This window comes from Strix aluco, chromosome 6 (genome assembly GCF_031877795.1).
Source record: "Strix aluco isolate bStrAlu1 chromosome 6, bStrAlu1.hap1, whole genome shotgun sequence".
Classification (NCBI taxonomy): Eukaryota; Metazoa; Chordata; class Aves; order Strigiformes; family Strigidae; genus Strix; species Strix aluco.
In genome coordinates, this window is record NC_133936.1 from 9,944,843 (window position 1) to 9,971,367 (window position 26,525).

General features: G+C 37.4%; 1 protein-coding gene across 3 annotated transcripts in view; it reads left to right on the forward strand.

Moving 5' to 3' along the window:
• The window catches only part of DPP10 (dipeptidyl peptidase like 10), a 555,641-nt gene that overhangs the window by 491,332 nt on the left and 37,784 nt on the right, over nucleotides 1-26,525 (forward strand). For all 3 annotated transcript variants that reach the window (XM_074828629.1, XM_074828628.1, XM_074828630.1), the window contains 6 exons: nucleotides 3,782-3,902; nucleotides 8,330-8,484; nucleotides 11,895-11,992; nucleotides 21,082-21,205; nucleotides 23,310-23,348; nucleotides 24,676-24,783. In XM_074828629.1, the coding sequence (XP_074684730.1) occupies nucleotides 3,782-3,902; nucleotides 8,330-8,484; nucleotides 11,895-11,992; nucleotides 21,082-21,205; nucleotides 23,310-23,348; nucleotides 24,676-24,783 (645 nt within the window). The remainder of the gene's footprint in view (nucleotides 1-3,781; nucleotides 3,903-8,329; nucleotides 8,485-11,894; nucleotides 11,993-21,081; nucleotides 21,206-23,309; nucleotides 23,349-24,675; nucleotides 24,784-26,525) is intronic.

Below are 26,525 nucleotides of genomic sequence, written 5' to 3' on the forward strand. Positions count from 1 at the left end.
AAGAAAAGCCCTTTTACTTTTACTTGCTCCCAAATACCTGAGTGGAGATAGACTAGCAAGGGAAATTTTTGGTTAATGTGACATTGCCCAAAAGACGCTAGTGATGAAGTATGTGAAGTCCCCACCCTGGAAACCTTCAGGCACATGTTTCATTTTACTTACTGAAGTCGGGATTTTAGGCACATGTATTTGTAAGATTCTGCTCCAAAGAATAATTTTTCTGTTTTTATCAATAATTCTTATCCCAGTGTCATGATTTGCTATCTGCCTTGCAGCATTTGAGTATCTGTTGTAGGAAAAGTAGTACTCTGAGTTGTCTCCCAGCCACTTGCTTGCTCTTTCATTCAATTTTAAAGGCCAAATTGTGGCTCATAAATTCCACTTCTATGTGTTGCTGTACTGCAACTAAGTAGCAGCAGCAGCCACCACCTAAAAAGTACAAATTTCCTGCCCGTTGTGCTGCAGAAATCAACATTTACACTCCCAAGTCCTTATTTCCAATGAGTTAAATAATTACAGATGAGTACACTGGCATGTTCAGGAATGGAGGGGAATGCAGTTCTGACTGTAGGTTAGGCAGCATCACTGTAGGAAGTGTGCACGAAGATGTTCCCGTTGGTACAAGCAACAGTTTATGGGCTTCACGTGGAAAATGGCACGTCCTGAAATATAACAAATATTCAAAATTACAGATGAGATTAAATGACTAACCACAATGGTGAATCTTTCCAAGACGTTTTTACAGGCTCAAGCATGAGGATATTGATCTTTTGAAATGCTGCAGGCAGTGCAGAGTGATACTTGCCAGTGCACCAACCCTAAATCATTGATATGCATTTACTTGCTGTTTAGTTATGTGGAGGAATGTGAATGGTGGTATTTCATAAATGTTTTGCAAAGGAACATAAATTCATCATTTTTAAAGTTAAATTCAAGTAAGCAATGAGCTCAAGGCTTGCTACTGAGTGGCTTTGAAATTTTTCAAGAACTTTAAAATGTTTCAATCCATATGTTCAAGACAAAAATTGTTCTTGGGGTAGCTTTCAAAGTTGGAAGAACATGTGTCACAAGTGATAAGGAGAGATGGGAAACTTCAGATGACAGAGTAGACTAAGAGCATTGTGGGGATGTTCAGAGGGTGGCTGAGAACTGGTTGAGGATGAGACAAAGCCGCTTCATGAAACGAATGGGGGATAAAGCTGAGGGAGCTGGCGCTCAGTGGCACAACAGTGAGTATTCCTTCTGAGATATTTACTTACCTGAAATGTGTCAAATGGAATTAGCAATGCCTGCTAACTAGTAATAACAGGATTAAAGACCTTTTCATGGTTCAGTCATAAAGCAAGTAGTTCTTAATCCTGTACTTTGACTGGTAATGATGTCTTTAAATGAAACTTTTTCATTGCAGAGACTAGACACTATGGGTATCTTCACCATTAAAAATACAAATGGCCTGAAAAGGGGGAAGAGAAGCAAAAATGATACTTCTGATCTTTAAAAATGAATTAGATTGAGCTCATTTAATTAAAGAAGCTTAAATAAAATAGAATCATTTGATCAAGTAGGCTTTTTTTTTGTAATGTCCTGAAAGCAGTTGTTTATATAAGAAGAGATTGTCAACTGTATGAAATTGCTCCTTACTAAGCAATAGTCAATAGAGTGGTTCCCACTACTTACGCTATGTGTAATTTAGTCATCAGACAGGAATATCTTTAGTTCACTTACATAGCAAGTACTTGGCTGAATTATTTTGGTTTTCTTGGTTAAGCAATTAACCATGTCTCGTTTATTGCTTGTATTTGTTTCTTTTACATTAGAAAAAGATATACATTTTTACTGTGGAAATACACATTGACAAGAAGTGCTTGTTGATATTATTTCAAAAGCTTGATGGTTTCAGCATTCTCTAATCCTTGTTTTCTTTTGGTGTTAATGCTGGGTCATACGTCAACTTCCCATAAATTCCCAACTGTATCAAATACTATTTATAAAAGTATAAATGTAATTACTGGTCAGTACATTTTGGATTATTCGAACTGGATTAACTATTTTTTCTTCAGTTTTGAACTCACTGCCAAGTTTTGAATTTCTGACCATAAAGAACTTTGTTCCAAGTCACCCTTGATTCCCAGTAATAGTTAAAATCATTACATTGCTCACAGTATGAAAAAAACTCACTTTTATTGCTTTCTGCAGCAGAAATCATGAAGTGGCTACTGTTAAAAATCAAAAATGCCATTAGTTTGGGGACTCATAAGGAAATCTATTTCAGATGGTAATTTAGAAGCAAAGAGAGAAGCAGTAATAGTGATAATAAAACTTTGTTCTCTTCTTAGTATTTTCCCATAAGTCGTTTATCATAGAAGTATGAGAGAATGATAAATGACTAAGCTTTTAAAATGGTCTTTGGTGGAAATATATTTAATTCATGTTAGCAGTCCCCGAGACTCCATAGATCAGTATACATCGATGAAATCATGAAGCAAAAATTTCTATTGTGTGTTATTTTTCTAGTGCCGTTAGCTGCATTTTCTTACTGTGATTCAAGATGGTGCATATTGTTGATATTAGTTTGATTCCACTGTTCAGCTGTGCAAGCACATATGTGGCCATTGTAATTTCACAAAAAGTAAAGAAAAAGGCTACAACTCTGAGACGATTATAGCTGAAATGCAAGTCTAGTCACAGGCATTGACAACGCAGGAAAATGATGAATGCAGGAGTATGGACAAAAGGGATTAAGACCATTATTACAGAAAATGCTAGTAGCTGTGGTTCTGCTTTTTATACTTGTCTGTAGCTTTTGGCTTGTTAGTACCTCAGATATTTGTTTCTTAGTAACTCAGACTGGGAATGATAGGGCCAGTGAAGATGTTTGGGACAACACATACCTAAATTGTGTTGTGGTGAAGTGCTCAAAGGTCTGCTGGCTGATAGGAGAAAGTCAGACGTAGCCTTCTGTGGCATACATCTGAGTACGTAAGAACTTCCATATCATAAACCTTCCTCATCATCACTGTATTTGTCTCCTGCCCAAAGTCTTTTATTATTTTTTTTTTTCTTTTTTGGCCTTTATCTTTCTTATATTGCACTTTGTGATGGAGTCAAGCTCAGCCTCACAAAATGGGTGAACTTGAAATCCTTTGCAACAAAGTGAGCAGGGAGAGGAAAAGAGACAAGGCTGAGAAGTGACAGTGAAGGAAGAAACGACTGTCTGTCTAGTTTGTTACTTGAGGTAAAAAGTTTTTGTGTCAGAAATAGTGTCTGCAGGCTGAGAAAAGGTAACACCAGTCTGCCATTTATTTTTGCTTTTCCAGTGTGTTCTCACACCATGATACAAAGCTGTAACTTACATTTATGATGTATGTACTGTGCTGTATGTATTTGCAGAAGTGTGTATAATTTTGCAGCTACAAAACCAGATGATTCTATTAGATAGAATGGAATTAATGGAAATTTTCTTTATCTATTCAACTGTTACAAAACATGTCTCCTGTATGATTCTGAGGAATGTAATAATATTTCTTGAAGTGAATAGAAACATTTCAACTGGGAAGACAATTTCAAAGGAAGAATTTGGCTTGGCATAAGTATTAAAAGTTTGCTTAGTTTGTCCAAATTGCTAATAAAAAGAAATATGAATCCAGTGTTGGTGAAAACTCATGCTGAATTATTCTGTAGACTGTTCTGAGCCTGAGGAAATTATGTATTCATTGCTGAACATTCATTTTATATCTACCAAAATGTTGTTTTTTCTCTCCATCCCTCTTACCTCATCCAGATTTATATTTTTGAAAATAACATCTACTATCAGCCTGATGTAAAGAGTAGCTCATTGCGCCTGACATCTTCGGGAAAAGAAGGAATTATTTTTAATGGAATTGCAGACTGGTTATATGAAGGTAAGACGGACAAATATATCTGTTTATTAAAACAGATGAAAAGTTCTTGTACAGACCCAACAGCACAAATCTATTCATTTCAGAAAATGCTATCTAAGGTTGTTTTTGCTTCTTTGCCTTTTGATTTTCTTGCAAGATTGCCTTTGTAACTATTCATACTTTGTATTGACTGCTGTTTTGCATATAACAATATTTTCTGAGAAAGGAATTTATTTTCAACCAGAATGTGTCAAATGTATTACGAATACTAGGTAGTATGTAAAAAATGCTATAGTAGTGAAGTCTTGATGTGGGCTTTTACTACCAGCTTCAGTGGGGCTGGCATTTCAAATAGAGCTATTCAAATAAAACTAAACACCCTGTATGTTTTGCTTATCTAGAATAACTCCATTCATACCTTTGGAGCTATTCTGGGTTTGCAACTCAAGTGAGGAGGGAAAGGACTGTTGCTTGTGTGAACAACAGTGGCAATCTATTTACAGTTAAAGCATCCTAATAGAAGGCGGCACTGAAGAATTGTAGGGTAGAAGCAGAATTGGCTATGTTTTCTTTTTTACTGCTGGATACATAGCAAAAGGTGATCAAAGATGATACTGCCTGGTGCCTCACTTCTTTTTACCAGTGTCTCTCCTTCAGCCTCAGTGGTGGTTGGTGTGCTGTGTGTTAGCATGACTCAACAACAGACTCCAGCTCCTCAAGCCAGGCAGTAACATTGTGCTTGACTTTAAGAACATGCTTGAATCCAATTTTGAGTGTTCTAACAAGATCTAAAAGTGTCATACTGTTACCTCAACAGTGGCTGCTACTTTTACTTAAATGAACCTGGGCTAGACTTCTGGAAAACTTCCTATTTCCTGCAAGCAGTGCCAAAATGGAGCGGAGACAACTCAGTCTGTGATATCCTCTGGCTTCTGAAAACGGTCTTCTGCATAGTACCACAGAATGTTTCTCTCTGCACCCAAAATGCTTTTAACATAATAATAAATGGGAGTATATTATCCAGCTTGGTACAAGAACTTAGAATTAATATACATTTCAGTTATTCTTTCTATGGAAATCATCAATTTTATAGATAATTAGCTCAGTGTTAAATACTCAGTAACCTGAAGTATATAACTTCTCATATGTACAGTTTTGCAGGCCGGAGTGTTTTTTGGGAATGGTGTTACACCATGCAGCAAGGAACTTCAGTGTGGCCCTTAGAAATGGTCTGCCTGTACCTCTTGACATTTCAGTAGTTACGAGCAGATCGCTCACATCAGGATTTCTTAAAATCTCTGCCCAAGTAAACTCTGAAATTAGAATGGTAGTTTACATCCCTTAGCCATATAAATGCCTGTGTCTGATCATTACCCACTTCCAAGGTTTCTGTTAATGTTTTTAAATGTTTTAATGCAGTGGCGTATTTCAAAACTTAAGGACGAGGGACATCTTTGGAATGGAATATAGTTTTATATGCACTTCATATTCTTCAAATCTAACATGACTGCATGCAAATTGAAGAATTTAAGCATATATAGCTCATTGAAGTTGATAGAGCATATCAAGTTTTTGCTAAAACAAAGTGAAGTTAGTAAGAGTCACAGTCATGGACGCAACAGGGCAATCCTGGCTCCAATTCTGCAAGCATTTTGAGGACACCTGTTCAGAAGAGTGCAGCCTGTGTTTCTCTTCTCTTTGGGGTGCAGTTGGGTGCAGCATGGAGCTGCAGTGAACAATATCTAATGAAGGATCATTATACAGCTCTGCTGCACAGAACAAAATGTAATGAGACTCCAAAAAACATTCCTTCCTACTGCAAAGGATCATAAGGATATCACAGGATAATTCAGGCTGGAAGGGACCACAAAAGGTTACCTAATGCAACTGATCAGTTCTGGTATTTGCCAGGCATTTTATTTGAGCTGTCTGGAAGGGATGGAGTAGACCCACTCTAAGAATTATACAGAGAGGAGACATTTTAAAGACATATTTTAATGGAAGAAATGGGGTTTTTTATACAGTTTGGACCTCTGCATACCTGAGATCTACATTTAAGAACTAAAAAGAATCAAAACTAATCTCTTACTTGAAACAAGCCAATATACTTTTAAAATTTATATTTCAGCTTGCCTAAGTCTCAGAAACAGTATCTGAAAGAGGCTGATGTAGATTTTTTGTAACTTCATTTGTTTTAAAGATCAACAAACTGTTGATAAAACAAATGACTGTTCCTTGAAGCTTGAAAAATTTCATGATAAACAGAAAAAAACAATGGGGTAACTTGGAAAGAACAGGAGCAGCTAGCACAATAATGGCAATGATGCTTGTCTGAGGTTATGCTTCTGCTTCTCTTTGTGTGCCCATCATTCCTACAGACACGTTTTATTAATTAATATTTGAGGACTGAAAGGCTTTAAAGCTTCACAGAACTTCTTTAGCTGACAACAAAACACAGACCTCTTCATATGCGCTGTGGGTGATTTTTGCCTGTGAACGCATGGATACGTCAGTCTCATACCTGGCTGATTTTCAAAAGGGCCATGAGCCTGCTTCTCCTTTTTTGAAAAGGAAGCCAGGTGTATCCATTCAAGTATCTTAATCGTCCACATCAGTTACTGCCCCAGTTTGTTCTTATTCCCTGTCTCTACAGCTATACACATACCTTTGTCATGAGAAGGAAAAGCAAAAGCTGTCTCGCCTGGGACTAGAAGTTTCTGAAATGGTGTGGGAGGTGATAATGCATTCCAAAGCCTTCCTCCAGATACATGTCCTAAAGCCTTCCTTAAGTGATTTTACCCCTTCTTTTCCAAGTTTTCTTAATTCCTGGCCGAAATAGCTGTTGCATTTCCTGACTTACAGAGAACCATTTGGGTTCCCAGAGATGCAGGCAGGCAGTGTGCTCTTCTCCACAATATACATAATTAAAGTCAAGAGTAAAAGGAAATTCTGTCTCTACACGTTGGAGGACCGTGTCCACGTCCTTTATCATGAGTGAATATACTGCTTCTTTCCCATTAACTGTTGCTTAACCTGGAGCAATCTTCTACTTTCAGTAGTGTTTTTAATAGCATCAGAAGCTGAGCAGTCTGAATATTCTCCAGATGAAGTTAACAGATTTGCAGTTGAGTTGTGAACTGTTCCTCCTTTTGACCTCATTTGTTTTCTTTTATCATTTGCATGAGTTTGTTATTAGCATTCTACCTTACAAAGCATTTGGGAATAGCTTTTCTTTGTGTGAATAACCTTGTTTGAATGCAAACAGTAATATTTTAAAACAAACACAGTCGTGATTTTTGCTTCTGATATTCACCATTCATTCTCTGCTGTCCTCCTGTGTAAAAGGTTTCAGTGATCCAGCCAGGGAGAGAAGCATGACCCAGAATATATGACTTTGAATATAGGTCCCAGCTTCATTGCACCTAACCTTAGATAATTCGACACATTAAGCCACTTCAAAACTTTCAGATTCTGATTAGCATCTTGGAGAGTCTCCATTGACAATTTAAGTAGTTTTGTAGGTAGGCTCTTAAATTAAGTGTGCAGTCAGGCCTTTGTTCCCATTAGTATACTCTTCTCAATTAGTTTTCCAGCCAAATTCTTCAGATTTAAGCACAGAATGCTCACCAAACAAGTCAACATATCAAATACGTAATGAAAAAAATCTAAGTCTTTTCACAAGTGGAATCAGAAGGCTTGTGCAGGGTGAATCTGGAATTGGTTAGGAGCTGCTTTACTGGGAGTCCCGGAGTTTTGAGTGCTGCTTCTACAGTTGTTTCTGGTTTGTTTCTTTCAAATATGAAATACAATGAAAATACATGTAAGAAAACATTACATGACATTTTTGAGAATTATTTTCATTTGGAAATCAAATAAAATTTGGATAAAAATAAAAAGTTCTGTTTGGATTTTCAAAAAGTTACATTGCAGAAAAATGAACTTTCTAAGAATTAAATTTGACCATTAGACTGAGACAAGGAAGTCAAACTATTGCACTCCAAAATGATTACATAAATATCACTGTGTGAAGATCTGTGTGTTACCAGGTGCCACAGCTCAGAGAAATCGAGTATACTAAAGTTTTATATTAAAAGAAAAAAAAAAAAAAAAGCAGCTTGACAATCCTAAAAACCCTGTCTATTAAAATGGTCCAAATAATTTAAAGATTAATTAAACCCATCTAATGGAATGCAATAGAACTAAACCATATGGCAGTTACAATCATCTTTCACGTTTAGATGATTTATTGACATCAGTGAAAGTATTCATTTGGTTAAAGTTTGGTCTTTCGATATGCCTTGTTATCCAAACATTCAACCCAGGATAATGTGAAATTACAACAGACGCATTTCAAGTAGGCAGAGAAAGAACAAATCAGTGCCAAATGAATGAGTTGCAAACTATGTGATAGTTATTTTTATGGACCCTAAGGAAATCTGGTTTTGCAGAGGAACTTCTTCATTCTCACGTTGCTCACTGGTGGTCTCCAGACGGTGAAAGACTAGCGTTCCTGACCATAAATGACTCTCTGGTACCAAACATGGTTATTCCCCGATTTACTGGAGGTCTATATCCAAAAGGAAAGCAGTATCCGTATCCTAAGGTAAGATGAGTGTGAGTGCAGCCCTCATGTCCTCTTCGTTGTTCAGTGATAGTATTCAACCATATGGAAGGAGTGTTTCTAGACAGTAAGAGAGGCTGATTTTGTTCATGTTGCTTTTCAGGAAATATTAATTACTTTTGTTTTCAGTAGACTGTAACACCTTTTGCTGGAAAGAAACTGTTGGGTGAGGGAGCAGTAGAGAAACTAATTTGTAGTAATTTCATCACTGGTATATGCCTGGTAAAATCAATCCACCACTTCCAAGAGAAGAGTAATATGTTTGAAGGACTGCACAGAAAAGAAGGTACTGTCACAACTGCACTGGAGTCACACGTGCTGTGTGCAGAGTGCAGGGCATGTTCCATGGCAGTTATATATATCTCAGTAAATTATGCTGTTATTAATAAATGTGACAGACTGGCCTTGCATAAGATAAGCCATAGTAAAATCTTTTCCTGGGCATCAAAATGAGAAAAAAAAAAATACAGAAAAGAGCTATCACTGAGTTTCAGAAGATTTAGAGAAGGGTTTTTAGATTTGTGTCAGAAAGAACAGGACAGACAGGAATAATGTCTGTAATCGCTCCTCATTTTCTGGGGGTTTCCTGATTAGGTGCCTCTCTAGCTGTTGTTTTTGTGCTGAGCTCCAGTACTGGTATTAATCTTCCAACTTACCAGTTTATCCATCCCTTCTGTGCAAGCGTCTGAGTTTCTTTCTGACAGGATATGTGGGTCCTTGTGTGTGGTACTCCCTTGACATTTCAAGGGAAGCTCATCGAGGGCTTTAGAAAATACTACTGTTACCCTATTCCTGCTACTGTTTTTTGATGATTCTTGATGGGTGGACAGTTAGACTGTACCAGGTACTGTGACACAATAATATGCATGATATAAATATAATGTATGTGTGCTATGAAATGATACTCATAATAATGAAGTAACAGTATTTTCAGAGATAGTTTGCATACTTGCTTTGACAAAAGTCCTTAAGTGACAGAGCAAAGAAAAAAATAAGGAATATTTTTAAAAGTCAGCTTTGTAAACAAGTAATGAGTAATTCCATTTCATTAGCAATTCAGCATAAAAGTGATACACAATACTACTTCAGTAATCTCATTAATGAAAAAACATTAGCTTTATTTAATGTCTCCATTTAATGCCAATTTAGTTACCCGTTAAACATCATTAATTGGTAATGAAGCTTGTGGTATAGCAACAGAGATGAAAAAAAAAGGTTTGGTCTTTATTATAGAATGAAACCATTGGAGAAAATTATGATTAAAAAATAAAAGGAAACCCATAGGTGTTTGTGAATACTGGAGCATGCACATCCATGTACGTCACACGCACAGACTGTATTCTTCAAAAAAAAACCATGAAAAGGAAGTTTAAATTTTATTAAATACATTGAGAATAAAGCAGGATTTCAATGTAAAGAGTTCTTGCATTACTGAGCAAATGTTTTGGGTATTATACAAAATTTATGCTATTTAAATTGTCATGAGGAGAATGGTAGAAGAGTTGAGGCTGTTCACTGTCGAGGGAAAGATGTGGATGTGAGCGTTTTCTACTCAGGTTGAAAACCCACCTTCAGTTTCCTGAGTCCACTGCAGGCTGCGGGAGTGCTCGGTGTTGGCTCTGCTGACCACAGCACCTCCCCAGCCGTGGGGACAGACCTCGTATCGAGCTAGAAGCTGCTGCTGTAGAGCTGTAGCTCAGATGTATCCACACAGCAGAGTAGGGCACACCATGGATGGTTGTAGCAGAGACAGTACGTTGGGCCAGCGCAGCCCTGAACGGAGCCCAGCTCTGGCTGGCAGCCTGCATTGGGCAGTGCCATGGCAGTGACCCCTCTGCCATGTCCGGAGCAGGGCTGGGGGTGACAGAGCTGGGGTGATGCTGTACTCCAGCACCTCGTGTTCAGGGGCTAGCACAGATCTCGTCATGCCCCTTGTGAAGACATGCTTTGGAGTGTCTCTCTACAACTCATACTCATGTTGGATAGTAATTACTTATGGCAGCCCTCCCAGTGAGAGTACTTGGATACCGCTGTGCAGTTCATGTAGGGTTCAAAGGATGTAAGGTGACTACAGTTGTGTCCTAAGGACTTCATCTCTCAGTGGTTTTCTTCCACAGTTTTGCATTTGTATAAGCTGTGTTCATGCAAAGGATGCCTTTCAAAGACCACATTTCTTTTGAGGAAAATGTAAAAGCTTTTATGGGGGAAAAAGAAAATAATTCAGGAATCTAATTAAATCCATTTTCAAAACTTTTTTTTAGCACTAGTAAAAATGCACAAATACAACTTTCTTGTCCCCATACAACTCAGAAATGAGTGGATAGAGCATTCAGACTATATTTTGGGATAAGTCCAATTTCTAAAGGGAATTTGTGGGTATATTTCAGCCAAGCTATTTTGCATTTCTAAATGCCCCTGTGAAGAGCCAGATACACAGCTTTGTATACACAGCTTTGTAGTTTATTATGGTTAGATTCATAGAATCAGTGGTTTTACCTTGTCCTTCCAATATTAAACAAAAGTCAGCCCCATTGAGAGAGACACTTTTCATCCCCCATATCGTAAGGATGCTATATAGTGTTGTGTGACTCCTGTGACTTAAGTGAAAAAGAAGCCTAAGTATGATATGTCAAGGGCAGTGATGTGGGACTAGTAGCCAGCCCTGTAGAGCCTTGTCTTCTATCTCCACTCCTTTCTCTTAATCTCAGGAACCTCCCTTAGTAACAAGCCATGTCACCGGGAGAAGGACAAATCCTGGCTTCCTGTAGGTCCTCAGGATTTATCAGACTTTTTCCAGTGGATAGATATGAAACTGCCATTTTATTCGCCTTTAGCAACAAGAAGCATTTTGTTTCTCATAGAGCTGGCCTGCCAAAGCAGCTGGGTCCTGAACAGGGCCAAAACCAGAAGTTTCCATCTCAGCAAGCCAGGGAGGGAAGACGGGGGGAAAACTGTGAAGGAAGACTGGGGGAAAACTATAAAGGAAGAGGAGGAAAAGGAGGAATGTTATCCCAGATATAGGACAGCTTTTTGGAAGAAGGAGCAATAGTGTCTAGAAAAGACTTTGCTGGAGTCTGGGTTTAACTGCTGGTTTAGGAACTGGCTGTGTTTTTGCAGCTTCACTGAACTGGGCCAAACCCCTATGAGCATTGGTCCATTGCTCTGGATGGGAAGGTCTGCCATCGGTGAAGAGCAGTGAGAGAATTACTGAATTAATACTTATTTTTTTTAATTATGTAATTCATATGGCTGTGAAATTATTTTTTTAAATTTAATATTTTAAAATTGTAATAATTTCTTATTATTATAAAGATAATTATGTTAGAGAGTTGTCACTATTTTGTTGTCACTGATTCAGTGCCTCTAAAGCTCCTATTTTCTTTTTTTCAAAGGCAGGTCAAACAAACCCAACAATAAAGCTGTTTGTAGTTAATCTGTATGGACCAGCACATACACTGGAACTGATGCCACCTGACAGCTTTAAATCAAGGTATATAATTTCATTGGTTTGAAACTCATGTTTAATTTAACCTGACTGTCTCTCAGGCTAACAGTTGCCTTTTTACATCAGCACAACACTTATCTTTGACTAGAATCTTCACCCCCATGGCTGAACATAATGATGATAAAATAAAATACAGCTGTACTGGATTGACGCCCCTCTTAAAAAACGCAGGGATCTGGTATTTGCTCATGTGTGATCTCCTGAGAAGCTCCAATTTACTTGAAATATATGAAAATAAGAATAGTAAGCTATGGTCAAAGGGGCTGAACAAGAGCCCTGTTTCTGAGATTGTTACTGCATTCACTTTCAGCCTTTCCTTGCTGTGTGCCAACTTGCGGCTTTCAGTTTCTGAAATGACATTGCAGAATATAGAAGTGTATTACAAATGCACAGAACACATAATCAGGGTGTTCCCTCATTTAGAGAGAAATATTCTGAACTTTTCAAATCCAGTAGGTTATGGAAAATTTCATTCCTCATCATGGCTGACATAAGGTGAGATGCGATGCCACCAGATCACATAGACTAAGAAGGTCTGTGCTGTGTTTTTCAGGAGAAACTGCTTCAGAACGACTGAGCTAATTTAACAGTCCCTTTGACTTTGAGGCTGACAAAATGAGGTCTGGCTGCAACCTGCTAAAGTTACTACCTTAAGCTGAGCTCCCGATTACCTGTCCTCACTTTGAGATGCCTTGAAACTTTTGTTTAAGGGCAAGAAAATTCTCATCCCTTCCATATGCATATTCCAGTTTGGAGAACTGAAGTTGTACTGATTGAATTCCCATTGTGGTTTCAGTGCACATGCTAATGGTCTTCTGACTCTGAATTATTATATAGGTAATAATAAAAATAAAAGAGTTACCACAGTTGAGATCTGACTGCAGTCTAAGGGCCAAGGAAGTGCAACTTCCTCTCTTCACTCAGGGCATTATCAAATGGGGAAAGACATGGAAAGGATTGGCAACCATAAAGCTACCTCCAGCTAAAAAAACCCCTCTGAATATAGCTGCTATTTTTGCAGTTCCTACAAAACCCAAAAGATCTTTTGGTAATTGTTCCCAAAACAATCAGGATGTTAACAGTGGGCACTGATTCACAACCATCGCCACCAATTTTAAACTGTCATAGCTCTCTTCAATACAGATTGAGGTACTCTAACTTTGTGCAGGAATAATTTAATAGTGAATTATGCCTTGCAATTATTTGTGTCAGCTGGAATGCTTACTGATTGTGTTAGTGAAAGGAATGGTTTTGTGCTTTTTGAAGTATTTTCTTTCTGTTGATGGACCACTGCTGAAAAACATAATAAAATCTCCTGCTGCTTCCTAACTCTTCATTAATTTAAGTGACAGTATAAAATCTGAAGGAGATTCCTTGTCATCAGGATTAGCACCTTAACTCTCTTAAACAGCATTAAAATTGTCCTTTAAATGCCAGAAGGCACAAAGAAGGGAAATGAGAAAGCAATGTGTAAATCTTCAAGAAAAATAAATCTTGAAAATATTGTTTGGATGTTACGTTTTCACTCTAGATTTTTCAGATTCATTCCCTATAGAATTTTCAGATTTATTCTTCCTCCCCAGCAGACTGAAAATGAAAGTAGAATCAAATGAGTGAATCCTGGTATCTCAGAACCTTTTTTTGCATCTTGAAGCTGAAGGCTAGCAGTAGCTCAATTTGTGGAATCTCTTTTGTGAGCCCTAAGGGGCATCTTTGCAGATTTTTGAGTCCTTGATAAAGATTGTTGTTGCTGTTTAATCGAAATAATATTCATGTCTAAAATTCTGTTTTGCTGCTGTATCAGAAGACAGAGTAAAACTTTAAACCTGGAAAAAAAGTTAGTTTGTTACTTTTAGCTATTGAGGTATAATATCCGTGCTATAAAAGTAGCCAAGTGTACTGTAAATCTTGCATTCTGACTCTAGATTTGAGTAGCAGTCAGTCATCACACTGGTCATCAATCCATATATAGTCAGATATCAATATATATACAGGTTTGAAGAATGAGATTTGAACAGGACTTTCTAGACTGGAAGTCTTTAGAGTTTGTAATGGTTGGGAGTTTTTTTTTAATAAAAGTAGTAGCTACTTTTAGCGGTCAAGATTTTTCAGTACCTTCCTAATCAATTCATTATAGAGTCATTAGTAAATAGGTAATGGGAGTCTTTCAGAATTAAATGGAATGGGACACTATCATATATAGTTTTATGGAGCTTTCAAGGCAAAAACATTTTGGAAATATGTATTGTACAAGTCATAACCAACTGCTGTTATGGGAGAGATTCACTCCTACACAGAGAAACCACACAAATGTGTAGGGAATGAAGTTTCTGTTACTTATAACTGTAAAAAGTAACGTTCAGATTCTCAACTCTCCCCAAATTGTGTGCAGTGCAGGACCTCTGAAGACAGAAAACTGTTTCTCTGATTTTTAGGGCATCTGGGAACTTGATGTAAGATTGAGTAAATTCAATGTTCCACCTTCATTTACTGCTTGCAGTGATTCTATAAAGGTGCTTGGTAATATTTCCCATGTTTTGTGCAGGTTATTCTGATATAAAGATAGCCATAACATTTGTAAATTTACTCCTTAAAGTTTTATTCTATGGAAAAATTTATCATCTACTGTGCATTGTTAATGCCACAAAAAGACCGACAGTCTTCCTTTAAACATGTGGTTTTATTCTGTGCAATTACTGTTTCCCCCACAGTGTTTCTATTCCATGTGTACAATTATATTATGTTTTCTTCAGTGGCAAACATGATTTTGTACTGCAGGGGTTTTTTCTCATTAGTCCTAGAAAGCCACTGTACATGTAGGATGAAATATGTGTGCATTCATACACTGCTAGCTCCTGAAATTCCAGTTGGAAAGCTAAGACTCGTCTCCTGCTGCAAATCTTGAAAAAGCAGTGTGGTGTGCAAGGGGTCAGTTCAAACCAGTGTAACTTAAGACACCTGAAGAATCTTTGTAACTGCTGATATTTGCATATAAGATATTAATGTGATATTAAGAAAATATGTAGGCTGATTTTTCAAAACCCATGCTTGAATTTAGACCTGACAGGCAGAAATTTTTTTTTTTTCCAAAGTGGAAATTGCTAAGAGAAAAAGTGAAGTAATTCATGAAAGAAGTTGCAGTTGACTTATTAGAGTAGAGCTTGTTTCCATACATGATGAAAAGATTTTTCTGCTAGAACTGTGTATTGGCTCTTGAAAGTCTCAGCATGGGGATCATCCATTGCTTGCTTTCCCCATTCTCAGCATAGTGCGCAAGCTGCATTGGCTCTACACTGTTTCCAGCCTTTGCTGACCAGGTAGCTTTAAAATGCGCTATAAGAAATTAAGTCAGTCCTTTTTCTTACTTTTTCCAATAGTATTTAAATGCCTAAAAAAATGCTAGATGTCCACATTCTTATTTCATATATACCTGCTTTTAAGGAGACTGAACTATACAGTGAGACCCTTCTGACTTTGTATTACAAATTTAAATAATTGTTATTGATTTTAATTAACTTTTTGTAATGGAACTGAAAACACTTAAGAAATTGAGTTTGCATAAATTCAGATAATGCTCTTACAAGCCTCACCAATGTTTCTATTATCCACGCATTTCCAAATCAACAAAATCATTTGGATATTTATGTACTTCTAGTTTGAAATCACCTTTTGAATCTCAAAAGGTTGGTTTTATACTTCTGGCAGCCAGTTTATCTGAGCCTTGCTTTGGAATAGAAAACTTATTTGATTCTAACTGGAATTTGGAAAGATGGTGGGGTATGCAATTTGGTATTAAGAAAACTCGGTTTTACTTTCAGTTTTTCATAGATATGCTGTGTCTAGTCACTTCTTTCATGCTTCTAGCCCTCCCCTCTTCTGTAACCTAACAATAACAATACCTATCTCACAAGGCTAATGTAAAGGATTCATTCACTATCATACCTTACGGCAAATGACTGTAATCCATTCAGCCAAAGCCTACAGGGTAAAAATATATTCACAGACTTTATTTTATTGAAGCTTTCCCACACAATGCCAAGGTATTTATGATTAATCCTTTCCCTGTTCAGTGGGAAGAAATGCAAGTTCTGCACGTGGGCCAGGACAAGCCCCTGGGTCAACAGGGTTGGGACCCAGCTGCCTGCCCAGCCGCCCTGCCGAGGGATTTGTGCTTGGGGCTGAATAAGAGACAACAGCACACGCTTGTTGTCACCAAGGCTGTACTGTTCAAGGAGACAGGTGGCTGGGAGACCAAGGGAGGTTGCTCTGTCCATGACCCCATAAAGACAGAGCATCACCCACACCAATTTGGGGATTTAAGGGGGATGATGAGAGTCTGTCAGTCAGCTACCGGGATGGTCATGGCCAGGGCCCATGGCTGCAAGGAAATGAGGAGCAGAGCTTGTTAGCCTGACCAGGATGGTGGCCACCAGCACCCATGGGAAGGGGAGCTAGAAAAGCTCCTTCTAACCAAATACCCATGGCTTAGTCTCAGAAGAAAACTGCGGCACATCCATCAATGTATGCATAGATAAAGTCATGTACAGTATACCAAAACACTAACAAACTGTAGTTATCTTAGCTACCTTGCAGGTCGTGTCTCAATTTGCGTTGTTTTCCGTGTCTATTTCTGAGAATGACATTTTCTATTAGTATCTGTAAATTCTCATACACTTTTCAATATACAACAATATAAATAATTTAAGAATATAGTAAATATTCTAGAGCATTGTGCACGGGGCAAGTTTCTGTTGTTTACCTTCTTGGATAACAACCTGCCAGCAAACTAGTAGAGCATAACAGGTTGGCTTTCTTTAGGTGAACCCTCTTGTAGTTATTATCCAAATCTATAAACACCATCAACAAAAGTAAGGTTCCTTTTTCTAAATGTTCATTGTCTTCCAGTTATTCTTATAAACAGATTTCTTTCATAATCAGCTCATTGGCTTAAAGTTAGAGCAGATTTCTTCATTATAGTGAATGGTATGAAGTTGCAAAGTTTAGCTCTCTTTCTGGAACAGTTTCTTATTTTAGAGTTTAATACTGTGGGTTATTTTCCTGTGATGTTGTCTATTTCAAATCTAAGTATCTAATGTTCAAATTTAATTACGATTGTAACTATGCTTCCAGTGTAATGCAGTGCAAATCCCTTTCCTTTGCTCAGCTTATTGGCTCTGTTGACTTTGCTAAGCACTTACAATCACAGCCAGGACGATACACATATATATCTTTCTTGTCACAAGCATCCCAATTCCAAGTGAAACAAGACGTGCTGGACATCCTTGAGTGATGATAAATTTGTTAGCAAAGTGTTAAACTACTTACACAGAACTGTGTATCAATTGAGATATTCAAAATAAAGGAAAATAATCTATAAGAAAGAAGCATTTAAAAAGTTGGGTCTTCAAGCTTGGCAAAGGATGATAAACTCCTTTGATACTTAACGTGGTTTTTTTATCAGCTGTGAAAAATGAGTCCAGATTTCATCAAGTTATAAGTCTTTGTAAAAAAGTTAATTGCCATATGCTCAGGAAAAACATTTGCTTTCTTAACACCTACAGTTGGAAAATTCTTTCTCAGTGAATATCCTCTATCCCCCTCAGGCCCTAAGACCTGACCTTTCTTGGTGTGAAGCACCTCCTCCGCATACGTGAGATGTTCCAGCTCCTACTGTGGAGCTGACTGTATACATGTCATGTTCCCGGTTCACAGGTCTAAGGGAAAGCTGTACCTTCTTAATACTGATTACCTTATATAATTGCCTTAGACCATTTGAAGCCAAACACAGATTTAAATACCAAATGTGGAATCAGAAGTAGCTCTCTGTCAGGTCAAGGAGCTTGAAGCTCTTGTTTCTATGCATTGCCTGGTTCAATCCAACTTAGAATAAAGTGAGTCGCATACAAGCTCCTTCAATAGTGACTGATCATGGGATGGTGTGGAAGGAGACTGCCTTTTCTGTGTTTTCAGTGTTTCCTGTCTGCTTTTATACAGAGTAAAGAAGAAAGCTAACTCTTTGGAATTCAGAAAGGAAAAAGTCCTAGGGCAAATGAGAGGGAAGAGACTAACAATTCTGAGATGAAAACTTGATTAGACCGTGAAATGGGAACTAGCTAAAAAACAAAAAGGCAGGTCCATGAGGCAGGGATTGAATGAGGTTTTCTTGTCAATCAGGGATTTCAGTGGAAAGCCTAAGAGCTGGTGAAATGGTGGGGATAGAGGAGATGGGTATCAACAAACGGGTTTTATGGTTCCCATGATCATCTTAGTGGCCCTACTGTGAGAAAAGGGATTGATAAAGAGAAACCTGAAGCTGGCTGCACAAAGTGTAGGACAAAGAAAGGAGTGGGGTGAGTAGACAAAGCTTGAGTAAAACAAGTCACAGCAAGAGGGAAGTCCACTCTTACTAGGCTAATTGAATGCCAAAAGTGGATTCTGTCTCTGCCGCAGAGCCCCTGTGTGATACAGTGAGTTTAAACTAACATTACATAGGTGATGAATAATTGTGTTTGTTATTCTTCGGGCATGCAGTAAATTAATCGACAGTCTGGTTTAAGAAATGTTCCTGAACAAGGATGAAAGTATGCTCTGAACATGCAAAGTGCTGTAGAGCACCTAATTAAATGGGTATCAAATTGCAGATCTAAAATGAGTGTAAATTTTTATTTAATATCTTGCTTCAGTCCCTTGTCCAGAAAGTAATCATAGCCTTTCCTCTTTCAAGTGATGTTGTGAGAAAACTTAATGTATGTACAGATGCAAAGTCTAATAATCCCAGTACATTTGTGTATTTGAGTCTGGAGGGAAAGATAGAGTGCTTATTTTCATTACTAGAACAATAGATTAGTTGCAAAAAAAAAAGCCCAATAAGTTTGAAGACACAAACTGATAGCAGCTTCCTTGGAACTAACCCAGTTTTTGCCCTGCAGGCTTCTCCATTTTTATTCAGCTGTATCAGCCAATCTAATAAAACATATGGTTTTCTTCTACAAACTTCGCCTTGGTTATATCTGTTGACCTGCGACAACACTACTCCTCTGTATATGTGTATGTGCACTGTATATGTGAAATAGATTAACTGCAAAACTGAATTACAAAGGAACATTACCTGGAGACAGTATTTAATTTCAGAAGGGTATGTGTTTCTACATATATATATATATACACACACACTATACTACACTCCTGATAAACATGTCATAATGTAGTGAAATTTGAACATATTTTTATGCATAGTTGATGGAAGGGAAAAAAAAAGGAATTTGTAAATGATATTTTACTTTCACTTACAGTGATCAAGAAGCTTATGTCAGTGATGGAAGATGATATGGTTTGATTTGGACTATTAATTACTATATCAGCTGGATTCTGTATAATTAAATATCCTGTTTCCATACCTCACTGAAGACTTTTTCAAATGGACAGCTTAGGCTCTATTTTGTAGAATTTGATTCTGGGATAATTTATTTTTTGTTGTCAGTGGATGCTGTCTTACCTTGGTGTCTAAGTACTGGTAGAGGGAGTCAGTCCTTCTATACATGTTTTGAACATTTGCTTTTGGCTATGTTCGGGCTTCTGTATGCACAGTTGCAGTGGTTTTGGACGGCCTTATGAAGGCACGACTGCAGAGGGAGGAATTTTCAACTCTTGTTTCTTGAGTTCTGCTATGGGGAACCAGTTACCTGAGATTTGGTGTTGCACTCTGTGGTTTGTTTGTTAGATCATTGCTTTGTCGGCTGTGTCACCTGGTCTCGTGTTAGATCTTGTGTTATTTTTGGCATAAATTTTTTCTCCTCAGTAAGTTAAAAAGATTTTTAAACCAAAAAAGGTAAGTATTAGAATATATCTGAAGTCACCATTTCTAGTCATCATTCTGGTAATCGCATGTGAAAATACCTCTTACTAAAGTCAAGCATGAAAGTTGGGCATATTGGGTTGTTCAGCTGTGATCTTCAAATACAGTACCAGACTGAGGCTACAGTGAATTGCTGTCTCTTGCATCTCCTGTGTGCAGCATCAGAGTTGTACACAACTTTGCTGTTGGTGCTGTTTAGCATCTTTGATCTACTAAGAAGTCTTTTGAATGTATAATTAAACATATGTTGTCAAAGAGTAATGAGATCTCCATCAGTATTAGATTAAAAGCCTAATTATATGCAAGCTAAGACCCTTATTTTAAGGGGGAGCTGAGTTTCCAGACAAGTTCACTCCACTGTTGCACATAACTCAGCTGGACTATGAAAGCTGCCAGCTGCCACGGGTAGAGAAGTGAAGCAAATAGCCTGGCTGGGATGACAAGCGGCAGCAGGTCTTCCTCTGTTACATCCCCAGTCTGACAGCCTAGTAGGATTTTGTGAGCAGGGAGGCAGATACTCCATACCATGAGTCTGTGCCTAGGAAGCCTCCTTTGCTCAGCCAGGGTTGTTGAGGGACAGACAATTTGACCGATATGAGCTGTTTGTTAAAGCGGAAGCTGACACGCTCTGATACCAAGTGTGACTTCCCTTTTATACAGAAGCAGAAGTCCCAGTATAAAATACTTGTTATAAAACATAAAAATTTTAAAGTAGTCTTGCCTGTACTCTAACATTACAGAACTACAGACTTTGTTTTTTTTTTTTTTTTTTTTTTTGTTGTTGTTTAACAATAGGGCTGGATTCTTTTGCAAAAATGTGTCTTCTGAAGGTATTTGGTATAGGAAAACACTGACTTCTGTTGGAATTTAGTGCTTGTTTTTAAGATGGCCAGCAAGTACATGGTTCATATGAATTCACAAATATATGTTTCACAAGTATATTTTTTGCAGTTGGTAAAGTTTCTATATTACAAATGGCTGAGAAGGAGGTGCTAACGAAATACAAATTTTCCAGAGGAAGAGTGCACTGGGACTGAGCCTTGCTACTTGTAGGAACACAGATGCTGGTCATTCGGGGTTATTTTCTCCATCCCTCAGTACTGATACTGTCATGCAGTACAAATCCAGCATTTGATGAACTGTGTATGTATATATATTTTAAAAAGTCTAATCTGAAATAGGAATGATCTGAACATTATGTTTTCAAATGTTTATTTAGGGAATATTACATCACCATGGTGAAATGGGTAAGCAACACCAAGGCTGTGGTGAGATGGTTAAACAGACCTCAGAATGTCTCCATCCTTACAGTTTGTGAAACTACAACTGGGGCTTGCAGCAGGGTAAGTTGGATTTTTTCCTAAGCTCTCTTTTCAAGGTTTCTTCCTGCATTTTGTGTTCATGTTCAGAAAAAGATTTTTGGAAATCAGTTTGCAGATGCAGTAGTTGCAAGCTGAATATAATTAGTCAACAGGGAGGAAATGGATGTGAGAAAATTCCAAATCTGGTGAAATGATTTCATGTAATTAGCAACTTTGAGTGACATTTTCAGAATTACTAAGCTTTGTTCATTCATTAACTTCAGTGGAAACTGCAGTTGCTGAACATCGTGTACTTTGGATATAGCTAGTGCAGTGACAAGCTTGTCTTCCGTCAGATATTTTCAGCTGCCTGGTTTCTTCTTTCTCCCCCTACAGAGTTTCATTTCAGATCTTTCTATCTCTCACAGCTTACATATGTTGAAGGAAAAGGTGTAAAATTCTGATAATTCTGGGAAATTGGATAGCAGAATTAAATAACTTTAGAAGGAAAAAATTGAAACACAACAGGGATATTTCATTTTGAATGTAAGCCAAGCTGAAATACATTTTTCTATTTGAATCCAGCCACATCCCATCCCTTGACCCAGACTTTGGCTTGACACTCCTGCATTACATCTCTCCATTTTCACGGTCAATCTTGCATCTTGAATGCAGTTAGCCACTTTCCCATTCTGAGTCACGATCTCTTCCCAGAACCAGCTAAAAGTATAAATATTTTCTATGCATGCTAATATCAGTACCAACAGATGCTCCAAACTAGAGGGTATAATTTGGCAGTGTAAATGGTTATGAGTGATTAATGTAGGTCTAAGTTTGGCCTCTGAGTTAATAGGCTCCCATCAGTGTCTTGCTACTGCAGTCAGTTGTGTTAAAGTGAGCTTGTCTGCTTCTTTTGCTACATACTGAAGGTTGCTTTTCCTCACTCAGAAATTATGAATAAATCCTCAGAGTATGGATTAAGATTGTGAACATGGAGATTTATTGATTGGGTTGCTTTTTTACCTGGTTCCTGCAAGCCTTGTGTCCCTTTATTAATAAAGTCGGTCGTGAACCACTGTGAGCAGTCGCTTCTGAAAGTAAACTCTTATGTGCTCCAAGGTCAATTGGGCTTGTCTGAAGTAGGTATCCAGGGAGCTATAATCCAGGACATAATATAAGAGAGAGAGATTGAGAAGTCCCACTCCAGAAGAATTAAAGTGCAGTGAAGGACCTTTTAAGGTGGATGAGGAAGGATAGTGATGCAGTGTCACCATATGAGTGCAGCTCAGAGGCTCATACTTGTGACCCTGGATGGTTCCTACGCTGCCTCTGTTGGGATAAGGTGATGCTCTTGAGTTCAGTAATGGATGAGGAAAGGCCTTATTGTGAGAATTTAACATTGTATCACACATTTGAATTCAACTGTAAACTTTTTTGTTGTTGTTTAGCATTTTGCATATGTTCTCAATTCCAAAAATTACTGTATATAAATCAGCTGCTGTAGTAGCTACAGATTTTTCATTTTTCAGGCCATATATGTACAGATGCTTCTGTAGCTAATAAATTTTCATGACTTCAGTGTGACTGTGACAGTTTACAACAGTTGACGTATATTCTATATTTTTTTTCAACACCATGTGCATGGTACTTGGGGTGTTTTTAGATGGCATGATGTGAAATATGAGTGTGACCAATAAAAACCAATCATTTACATTTTTTTTCTCTTCAATAATGTCACACTACAACCCATTAAAGCAAGGGATTGTGATTTGAAAAGGTCTCACAATTTGAGCTTGTTGCTGGCTGTTTGCCCAGTGTTGATGAAGGACCTAAAATATCCAGTTGTCAGATGATGCCTAGAGGTAAAAAACAAATAGAACTGCCTGTGTAAAGCTTCTTGATAGCTAATCAGAAAGGACTGAAAAAGGCATTCTTAGGTCCCCTGTGGTGTTCTACCAAAAACTCTGAATAAAGCAGCTGACTTTGTAATTAAATTATCATTTGTTTCAGTGTAAGTGCCAGTGAAAAGTTGTGAAGATTGTAACATAGTAGAAAAAAACCCATGAAATAGCTAAAGACCTTTTGCTGAATTTGGGAAATATTTCTGATCTATAGCTATTCCATAAAAGCATTTTTTCTTTCATAGAAATATGAAATGCAGTCAGACCTGTGGCTTCCTAAACAGGTACAGTATAAATGCTATTTCTGGGTGTATAGTGTGTAATTGCTTAATTGTCATTTTTATTTAATTATATGTTATTTTATAAGCTATTAAAATCCATTCCTTTTAAAATTGAATACTTTTTAGGATCCTAAATTAATTTAACAGCCGAGGATTATAGCAGTGTCGGTTGAAACATTCAGATGGAAGCTTGTTTCTCTGGTAGTGGGAATCCTGTCACTTGGCATCACACAGAGGACATTTTGCTATCTAGCTGACTGTCAGTGGTGAAAAGAGATACACCCTTCCTCCCAGTGAGCAATTCAGCCCTTCAAACTGAGAAACCTGTCTGGGTTTCAGAGCCAATATTCCCTTCAGTTTTCAGTCTCTCTGCATTCAGTTAAGTAAGCACTTAGATGACCAGCTGATTAACTAACTCTTGAATGGTTAAAGATAGATCAGACAAATCCCATTCCAAGCATGTCCTATATACTCTGCTGATTTTTTTTCTGATTAAAAAATAACCTTACCAAATTAAACCCAAAGGAGTTCAAAGATTAGAGGTCATATGGGCTGTAATTGGAATGCATAAGAATAGTATTTCTAAATTCATACCCAGAACAATACGTTGAACTAATATGTCAGAAAATGATTCCATTTTGATAACTTCAGAAGAGCTGTCCAATAAATGGATGAAACATGTTCTATTTAAAATACATTTCAGGCTTCATTTTGCAATGTGCAAATGAGAAATTATTTTTAAAAAGGCTATGCTTTTATAGCAAGCCATTTTCCTTTAATATGTCTGTGTAAAGTTAGATGTGAAGAGATGGTATCACACCAGGCTACAGTTTATGGTAATACTATGATTCAGAATATCACTTCAATGTACTTATTTTTTCCAAGAAACTTTGTTGAAATGAGTGAGTGTTAAGCATGTGCTTTAGTAATGTTTCTCTGAGTCCAGGCCATGGAAACATTTGTTCTCCTCATCACTAGCAGGACTCTGTCATTAATTGTATGTCTATAAAGGAACATATGGTTGAAAGTCCTGCTGCATTAGGGATGAGACTACCAGACCTTTAATTGGGAAGGAGAGTTTTGCAAGGGCTATAACCCATGCTTGAGGATGAGATTGCACAGTGGTAACTACTGGCATGAACTACGTTTAGCTTTAGCAACCACATTTTTGTTAATTTTAGCAGAATGTATTTAAAATCTAAGGATTTTCCTCCAGTTGTCTTAGGAGCACAGCAACTACCAAAACCAAGGAGATGAAAAACCTAAGCTGATGTTTAGTTAAGAAGTTTAATGGAAAGTGCAACAAACTAACACAATCTTACATTTATAGAATGAAGAACCAGTTTTCTCCAAAGATGGCAATAAGTTCTTCATGACTGTCCCAGTAAAGCAGGGAGGCCGGGGTGAATTTCACCACATAGCCATGTTTATTGTTCAGGTAAGGTTTTGGTTCAGGCTATTTTTAATATCCTAGTGGTCATCTAGGACTTTTAGTGATAACACATGACCCAAGAAAAGGCTTGCACTCCAGTAGAGTCTGAACTCTTGTGTCATGGTCATTTGTCCTGTCCAGGACAGGTTGTTGCTCAGTGCAGAGACATATTTATAACTTATTCCAGAATAAGTGGAGCTTTTTCTTTTCTTAGACCTCTGCTGTGGTGACACATAAAATCTGTAAATGAAAGGTACTCCCAGAGTACCCTCTCTGGAAAATTTCATGTTTTCTTTGTACGACTGTAGACAGGCAGAGATGTTTACTTGTTAAACCCTTCTGTCAATAACAAGGTTTTATAGCCACAGAAATTCAAGAGACCTGCAGAAACACTCACTTTACCCTCTTTATATACACTATATATGCATAAGTATCATTTTAAATGTCAGTTCAGAATATTCAGAGTCTGGTCTTACACACAACAGTAAAGGGAGGCAATACCAAAAACTTTAAATTTTGTGAAAATTAGGACTCTTTTATTACCCTTTGCAACATTTTCCAGTGGCTTCCATTTCCTGGGGTCATTACTTTTTCCAGAGAAGAATCTGAAAGAAGATAAATTTGCACTATGACTTTGAAGGTCACCAGTATGAAGTTGTGATGAACTAATAAAGGAAATTATGCCCTGGAACGGAACACTCCAAGGCATCTATTTAAATCATCAGAGCATTAATCCAGGTACTGTAGCAGAGCCATATGACATAGGAGGGATTATCAAGGTACCCAAAACATCAAAATAGCAGACTTGGCACCAGGCAACTCTATTATCTCTCTTTATGACAGTGTTCTGGTATGAACATTATTAAGTCTGAAATGTCTTCACAGTGCACTGCAGACAGAACAAGAGCAAAAGAACTTTAATGAAAATTTAACCTGAAGAAGCAAGAACAAGATACTTATTCTCTAGAGTAAATATATCAAGAAAGAATCAGAGAAGAAAAAAGGGATCAAAGGCATGCCAAATTCTATCTTCCAGAGAAAACAGTAACTCGGATGACAATCTGGTAAAGGTGTATTAATATAGTAGCCACACAAAAATTCACGCCAGAGCAAAACCATTTAGTCAGTCAAGTCTTATTTTGGTTTCTTTCCCAATATGAATAAGTATCATTAAAATACATGAAATAATAATGTAGGTCTGAGAATTAACTTGCAACATTCCCAAGGATGTTACAGATATAATCAAATTTGCCTTAAACCTCTAGTCTCTGACATTTTTCACTACTAAAGAGCCCAGGAAACTTGATCCTAATTCAGGAAAATATTTAAGCAAAAGATAAATCCCACTTCTATTCAATAAGAAAATTTAATTTATACCTTCTTTTAAATACATGTCTTAATCTCACCAGAAATAATGTTTAAACTCAAGCTTATCATTAAGAATTTAGTATTTTATAGGCAGAATTAGAGCCCTGGGTTCTGCACAACTCCAAAAATAAAAAATACTTCTATTTTGACCGCCAATCAACATGAATAAACAAGTTTGAATGGTACCACCAATGACAAATTTGGCTTGAAGTGTATAGCTGCTCCTGAGAAGAAGAGAAAATGTGATATCCCATGTATCAGCCATTATTCATCAATAAGCAACATTCCGTGTGGTAATGGGGCTGATACAGAGCAATAAAGGACAGGAAATGTGTTTATATGATGTGTTTTACACAGTGCATTAATCTGATTGTCCATTA